Here is an 8818-nt window from a genome sequence, read left to right as displayed (position 1 = left end):
TTTTATCTTTGGAAGTAATAAATTCTTTACAGAATAAAAATTATATTTCTTCAATGTAGTCCTGAGCATAAAAATGAGAAATAGGAATACATAATATAAATGAAACTTTGATATCAAGTGTATCCTCGGAAAATTATGTCAGATTCAATAATATAAAATTTACGAACTCAATGACCCTTACTCCCCAACAACGATGCAAGTTCATAAACCAAATAAGGGTGAATTTTTTTATTTAAGGTTTCTAATTTGGACAAATTTAAAATTTTATGCCATGAGATATTTCAAAGGACATCATTAATATTTATAAATTTACATTAATATAATGTCTACTAAGATTTGATTAATTCGTTTAATGACAATATTGATTCATGATGTTCATTTCTAAAAGAATATTAAACGTGTAAAATAAATCCTTTTAGTTTGATTTCCTTTATAAGTAGTTTAATTGTAAATGCTTATACCAAGAGCAGGAGATGGATTTGAGAAAGCTGTTTCTATGCATGTTTTGAAAAGAAACTAATCCTATATGTCGAGTCTAAATACTCTGGTTCGGGATGCTCTCTTATCTTTACCAGTCTATAGCATGGCACCCATAGTCAAGGTTTTCGCTGGGTTTTCAACATATCCTTATTATCCTACGCTCGTTAGCCAAATGCTTAAGTACACTGGCTCACCATTCATCTGATCCAACAGCTTTCAAAATTCCGAGGCAAAGTACTTGATCAGATAATAGTTCCAGCTTCACTCTTGTCATTTCTCGTGACAGACTTCAACTACACCTCCTTTGCGACTTTCTCCTTTGTGGAGTAGCCAATGATAGAAAGGTGACATCTACCAAAGGAGTTATTTTTAATTCTGCAACGAACATTTCGTTACCATGAAGATCAGTTCCGACCAATAAATATTTCAACATATCAATCACAAATTGGCCACACCGTAATCACGATAAGCTCAGGAATCAAGAAAGGTCTTTAAAAAGTATATAGGGCTCACAATAAAGGCCTAAAAAATTGGTCAGTTGCTTAATGAACAACTGTCACCTTAATAACCTAACCCCAATGGTTCATGTATCCTTGTGTGTGGACATGTTGAACGCGTGAAGAACTCATATTTGCATTGGCAAACAGTATCTACACATGGACAATAGACAGAAATGCTCAACTGTCCATTTATAAATTCATCTAAATATTGTGTGGAATAGAATTTAAAGTGTTTAAAATACTTATTAATCAAATATGGGTCTAAAATCTCCCCTTGTTTAAAAATTTGAAAAACGATCATGTTACTGTTTCTCTCCCTCTTTAAAGTGTATAAAAAATAAAGAAACCGGACAGCAACTACCACACATCTTCTCCTAAACTTGTATTAACTCATCAATCCAAAATCATATATTCAGAAGTTTAGTTTCCCAATGTGCCTAAAACATAGTCACATATGAGTGAACCGGCAAATTATTATAGTAGAGCATTAAAATTTGGGGAAATTTATGAAACGAAATGGCTCTTACGCAGTAAACAAAAAATACTTCGTTAGGAGCACCTGAAACCTCAGTGGCTAACAGGGGAAGTAATATTAAATCAACATCAGATGAGATCGGGCCAGGTGAAAGAGTTGTTGGGGTCTAAATCATATACCAATATAAAATATAATAGAAGAGCATCGTTTGATGGAGGTAATCTAGAAGAAAGCGGTTACAGGAGCAGTTTGTTTCTTGTTGTTTTTGTTTCATGGTAGTTTTTCTGTTGATCAATGGATGATTGAGATAATCACAGGTAGGTGATTCTAACTGAACGGTGGTTAAATGGCCTACCAAGGTGGTAGCCCCATGAGTTGTATAAATACCTGTGTGGACCAAAGATAAATCACAACAACAAGTGTTTTTCCTTTCTTTTTCTATGTGAGTGAGAAAAGGCTCTTGTGTTGTGATCTGGATTTCTCTCCAACAAGCGGTATCAGAGCAAGGTTCATGGACTTAGAAGCGTGGCGATGCCGAGACGAGGAGCGGTGCCGGTACCAGAGGCTGGTGAAGGGTCCTGTGTGGATGGAGACAGAGCCAACATGGGAGTGCCTAGAGCTACGGGTACGTTGGGTGTCTCTACTACCTTCCCTACTCTTTCTAGGACGAACTATCCTCTATGGGCGAAGAGGATGAAGATATTGCTTGAGGCATACGGTTTGTGGAGCGCCGTCATCGAGGATGATGTGCCAAGAATGAGGGATCGTCTTGCTATGGCGACCATTTTCGGAACGATTCCCGAAGATCTTCAGCTTCAGCTTGACGAAGACAAAAGCTCGAAGGAGACGTGGGAGACTCTTCGAGTGATGAACATCGGTGTTGCCCGAGTAAAGCAAACTCGCATTCATGCGTTGAAGCGAGAGTATGAGAACCTGAAGATGGGTAAGGATGACTTAGTTGTTGATTTTGTTGGCACGTTGTCTAGGATTGTGTCGGAGATGGGCAATCTAGGCGAGAAGCTCACAGAAGGCGACGTCATTGGAAGGTTGCTGCAAGCGACGCCGACAAAGTTCGACAACGTCACTGTGGCGATAGAGCAGTTTTGTGACATCAAATCAATGTCCCTTGAAGAACTTGTGGGCTCATGGAAGATGCAAGAAGACAAGCTTTGAGAACGAGATGCAGTGGACGAGGAGCAAGCACTTCTTACAAGGCAAGATGGAAGACGAAGTCGTGGAAGCAATGGAAGAGGCAAAGATGATGACTACAAGCCCCGTCATAAGTCAAAAGTAAAATGCTATAATTGTCATCGATATGGACATTATACAGCAGACTGTCCAAGTGACGACGACGAAGACAAGGAAGATGAAAGGGCCAATCTAATGGACACAGGACAGGAGCATGTATCTGCTCTCTTGTAGGCCATCAGAGAAGAACAAGACTTGGAGTTCAGAATGTGATTAGTCTTCAAGATTAAGGGGGAGAATGATACAGGTAATCTAGAAGAAAGCGGTTACAGGAGCAGTTTGTTTCTTGTTGTTTTTGTTTCACGGTAGTTTTTCTGTTGATCAATGGATGGTTGAGATAATCACAGATAGGTGATTCTAACTGAACGGTCGTTAAGTGGCCTACCAAGGTGGTAGCCCCATGAGTTGTATAAATACCTGTGTGGACCAAAGATAAATCATAACAACAAGTGTTTTTCCTTTATTTTTCTGTGTGAGTGAGAAAAGGCTCTTGTGTTGTCATCTGGAGTTCGCTCCAACATCATTCTCCTCAACTGTATACACAGATTTGAAAATCAAGATGATCAGGAGGCATGGCCTTGATCAATGCCTTGCAAGTTTTAAGAAATCAAATTACAGAGCAAAATGGTTATTTCGTTTGATAAATGGGCTGAGGGATATGAAACAGGTTACGGTGAAGGGGAGAAGATTGTGGGGGCGAGCTCACTGTCCAGTGATGACAGACGCACCCCTCTGTGATTTCTCTTCATAAACCCGTAGAAAAAGAAAACGTTGCTGAAAGGGAAAGTGGGCGGGTATCGATGTAGAGACACGAGGCTTTCTATTAGAGCGACACGCAAAAACTGAGAGAGAGAGAGAGAATTATTTATCTCAAGGACCACGCCGTTACTTCCTACTGCCTAAGGTATTGTACGCCGTCTACTATTTTCTCTTTCTGACGTCGATACCAGGTGGCGCTAGTCCTCGTTAAGAATCCACCGCGGCGGATCCACGTAGATGAATACCACGTGATTTTACGACTTATGCTTCTAGGAAATGAAGATGGCCGCGTGAGGGAATTGTCGTGGAGGGTTTTCCTTCGTCAAGCCCATGAGGAAATCCAGGCGGTGCTCCCCAAGTAAGGATTCCATATTTCCATTGAACATAAAGAGTTCCCAAACACGAGTCTTGAGAAGATTCAGAAGAAGACTGTAGAAAATAGATTAGAACTTCAGTTCTGTATCCATGACTACTTTTCTATAAGCGGAATTATGAACATTCGAGAAATATGCTTGGGGGGTGCCCAAATGATCTTCTAACTGAATATTCCTCTAGTTATCATATTTCAAGCAATACGTGAGGTCTTGAGCTGCGTGCTTGTTGTATCAAGACGAGGAGATCAACTCCCTTTTCTCCAGCACACCTTCAAGATGGCCGCTCTTCTTCGTTAGTGATCTAAGCTGTCCGCTTTATTTACCTTGTCACTAATGTATGCAAAGTGAGCCATGGTTTTAAAGCACATCCGACGCGGATTAAATCATCCTTATTGAAGAGGAATTCATCAAGGTTGAATTATATCTTTTTTATTCCATGGGAAGAAATATTTTTGGGTGCTCCAAGATAATCAAACCATGAATCTCTTAAATAAAATATTCAAATCTTTCTCACAAAGCTTCGAAGGGCGAATAGTGGGACGAGATCAACATCGACGCCAATGGGTCAACTTAAAATTTCAAACGAGAGACCTTTCTATCGACCAGAAAACGAGACAGATTTTTTTGTGATTCGTTCCATAAAAATGACAAGCTGATTCATCTCAGACGGCGACGGTGGTCCCATAGCGGGAGCGTGGGCATGAGACATGCAAAGAAGAGAGGCGGCGGTGGGTATTCCGCCGGTGGCGGTGCTCCCACTCGCGGGCGGCGTCGAGCTCGATTTGCTCCTGCCGGCAGTCTTCGCTGCAGAAGGGTGTGTCACCGCGGTACATGAAGACGTCGGACGACACGTCGAGGGGCCTCCAACAGAGGAAACACGCGTCCAAGGACAGGCGGGGCTTCTCCTCTGATAGTAGCTCCACAGAGAACGTTACACCTCCGCGGAAGTCGTCTTCCCCGCGGTTTCTCATTTCAACGAAGAATGGATGGTTCATCTCCTCGGCCATCTCTCTCAGTCTATCTTTCCAGGTCGGGGGACGATGTTGTTTGTTATAGTCGGGAGTAGGGACTGTGACTTTATTTATAGGTTAAAGAAGAGAGGTAGTGGCCGTTTAGGTTTCTGAAAGGACAAGCGGAATACGTTATTGTCGGCAACCACAATTTAAACCCACGTCAGGTGCAGTTCCCAGAATGACCAGAGGGCGACACATAGCTCGACTCCACGTGAATACAAATAATGCTGTTCCACGAGGGGGAAAAAAAAAGAAAAAGCAAAAGCCGAATGAGAATCTCTCTTCATCTCTGTTCAGCCACTTGTCGTTAACATTTCTCAAGAATCGACATAGTTTTTCTGAAAACAAGAACGAATCAATATTTTTTAGTTCATACCGAAGCGGCTTCCATATTATCTACTTTGTAGTTACACGCAGCAATGTTTCATTCCGCGCTGTATGGCCCGGATTATGTTTATACGCACTTGCTCTCCACATAGTTCAAAGGTTTTTACGAACTGACATATGGAGTTCGTAAAAACGTTACTGCTTCAAGAAAAACTCAGTATTTTGCTCTTATGTTTGATTAATCTACCGGTGAAATCTGATGGTGCAGTTTTCTATTTACTTCCCACAACAAATCCTTATTAACTTTTATTAGCACATGGAAGCTTTACAGCTTCATTAACTTTTAACGCGTTAAATCGTTTTCCTCAGCCAACTGTTTATGTCGTAATTTAAGTCACGAACATAATTTAAGTCGGAAAACCATATCAGCGTTAGCTACATTGTTTCGTTAGTTTTTATTTCCAAAGGAAATCTGAGGCTGACACAATGTTTGGAGGAAATATCAAAATTGACATTTCCGTTGAGTCAAGATTATTTATTATGTGAATACTTTTTAAGATCACCATGGTTCATACCTTAAACGTAAACATTACACACTTGACTTATCAGATGATCATATTATTCAAGTGTGTGAAATAATAGAGAAGTTAGAATAGCTTGATAATTTATGAGTTCATTCATCCCATAAAAGATAGTTAATTATACAATTTTTAAGATACTGGATAGAGGCACCAGGCTTTTTTAACTCCAGAATCCATCAGAATGCAGTGCACAGTACATTTTTTAAGTGTGCCGATGAGCCTATACTACCCTTAGAATGGATATTTTAATATAAAACTTGTTTGTTCCCTTCCGAGAAATCGCCACACAAAATATATACGTTGGTGACACCTTAAGAATGAAATCATGAAACGATCAGATAGTCAATACCTAAATAATAAAATTAAATCCAACTAGGATAACAACGACTAGTACAAGGTTCTATTGCGTTTATCATAATAATAATTTTTTTGAATTCTAAGTTTTACGTCTTTGAAATATGTCTTCTTTTGTAACCACTGATGTAAGCGACCAAGGTTAATCTGCTGAACCATCTATGAATTGCATTATAATAATATTATTATTCAATGCATTGAACCATGTTTAACATTTTTTATTAACTTTGTTTTTTTTTCACTTGATATTTTGTTTTTTCTTATCGAAAAATACCTCATTTTTTACATAGTTACTCAGGATTTTTGTATGTTAACAGTAATATAGATACAAAAAAGTAAATCCTCGGAACAAAAAAATGGTACTTATTTTGATACTACCACGTACTCTTCAAATAGTTTCGCAAAATAGATAATAGTTAAAAATGCCTTAACACAATTGGAATAATACATGTGGAGATACTTCTTATTTCACTTAGCTAGATATATTTTTTATCTTCTATATCATAGCCCTCTCATGGTCTTTAACTATAAATTATATTCATGGGAACCATAAGAGTAAAGTTAAATCAACATTACTTATAAAATATAACTCCAATAATACAACGAAAGTCTAGTCACCTCGTCAGTATTAATTTATTTTTTTAAAAGGATTTTATTATTTATAGTGAGATCAAGAGACTTTACATCTATAAATACTAGGGCCTGAAAAATACCTAAAAGTTGAATACTTCATAGTGTTTTACTAGCTCAAGATTGTCCTGTCGAGATAGAGTTAGCTTTATTGAGTGAGAGAATATGGCAGTATGACGAGTGCTTCGAGTAGCGGTAGATTGATTTCCCACTATTTTATATATACTACTTGAGCTCTGAAAAAATATGTTTGGCCTATTCATCCCTGATATTTAAATATCTTATTGGAAGACATGTTGTATGTTTGCGAGTCATGTCAGAATCATTCTTAGCAGTTTTTTAAACAAAGTAGTGCTGACCTTTGAGAAAATCCCATTTATCAATGATAAAGAATCAACAAGGTAATACTTAATGTAGCAGGCCCAATGGATAATATTTGTTGTCAAGCCGATCGATAAATATTCAATTCATTATTATTCTCTTGTGATTTTAATAATAACGTATGTGGGTATGTCTAATGATTAAGTAAATCATGATGACATCATAATACTATATTTTACTCATTCTAAATATTTATATTTTGGGGATACTCAGGAGGGACATCAAACTACTACGAAAGATTAATGCTATGTGATCAAACTACTACGAAGGATTATCTAGTTGACAATAATCGTCAAGGACATATAGTGTGGGTTGTTAGGAAAAGTAATACATTGCATTGTTCCAAATGAAACCATGAATCATATTCTATGAAAACAACAACGAGGCTGATTCATGTCACGATGTAATTGCAGTTTTTCGACGTGAGACACCAAATATACATTGTAGATGGAGATCTACAGTTTGATTATGTCTTACGGGTCTCTTATCAGTAGATTCAAATAAGTATTGTCATGGAAATAGCAAAGAGTATATGAAGGTAATTGAGCTTTCAAGATGAAATTATTTTCCCTTGATATAAGAAAAGACGAAGTCCAGTTCTAAGGTACATTAATCCTCTTTCTAAAGTAGACAAGATATTGGATAATGTGTCTTCCAATTATGCTCATGACATAGCAGTGCTAACAGGAACAATGGATTAGGAGTTGACAATGGACCATACCCAAAGTGATTCTCTATTCTCGTAAGATTAAAAGATTATACATATACAGTAAACGAAGACCGGAGGCCACTATGTGTCGTCTAGTGAAGCTTTAGCAGTGCTAATTTATGAGGTTGGTTGCATTGATCGTTGATTAATAATTCCATGTCGCTATAGTTCATTAATATGTTAGCCAATAAATAGTATTATATCATTAAAGTGATTAAGTAGACGGATACATGGGCCAAGGGTGACACTTCTGAGATCGCTGCACAAAGGTGGATATGTGTTAAAATTATCATCTTTATGAATTTTACTGAAAATGTGTAATTAGAACCATATTTGGCTATCCCCCTTTATTCTCTCTTGTTTATTCCACTCACCCAGAAAGAGGGAGTTCTTGGTGAGAAGGTTAATAACATTGTTCCCTACTTCTCTCGAAAGAGTCGATCGTATCCACTTTTAAATGAACCCTACTCACCTCCATAAACATTTCCAGAAAGTCGATGGCAGCTTCGCTCTAGAAAGTACCGCTAGACAGCAACACAAATGGATAACCTTTGACCACATTAGTAGTGTCATCGGGATAGGCTCCTGCTTTGATGCCATCAATCATTAAATACAAAGGAGAGGAGACCCAACAACACATCAATCATTCCAATACATTTAGGAGGGGAAGGTTTTATGGTTTAAAAAACCCTCCCAAGGAGCAAATCAAAGTGGGAATTAGTTCCAAAACGTAACTGTGATTATCTATTGTTTAAGTTATCAACTGATAATTGATTCATATATTCTAGTGCATGGAAAACTTATTTTCCATGTAAATAATAAAAAATCATTAGAATCAAACAATGTCACCTCTGAAGTACCTGTATTTCACTTCAACTGAACATGCGAGTGGGTTCAAAAGACTATTTGAAGGGAAATGGAGGGAAACGTTCCCTAAGAGAGTTCATTTGTTACTCAATATGGACAGCCAAAGTTGTCAAAATAACG

The 8818-nt window shown here is 37.9% G+C and overlaps 1 protein-coding gene across 1 annotated transcript; it reads left to right on the top strand.

Annotated features, from left to right (window-relative positions):
- Positions 1–1986: 1986 nt before the first annotated feature.
- LOC144708300 (uncharacterized) lies at positions 1987–2628 on the top strand. The gene has a single exon (XM_078581548.1). It carries the CDS (start codon positions 1987–1989, stop codon positions 2626–2628), a length of 642 nt encoding a protein of 213 aa, XP_078437674.1.
- The last annotated feature ends 6190 nt before the right edge of the window (positions 2629–8818 follow it).

The sequence above is a fragment of the Wolffia australiana genome, chromosome 10, assembly GCF_029677425.1.
Source record: "Wolffia australiana isolate 7733 chromosome 10, ASM2967742v1".
In the NCBI taxonomy this organism is placed as follows: Eukaryota; Viridiplantae; Streptophyta; class Magnoliopsida; order Alismatales; family Araceae; genus Wolffia; species Wolffia australiana.
Note: the sequence above shows the minus strand (reverse complement) of the source record. Positions and strands in the feature narration are given on the sequence as shown.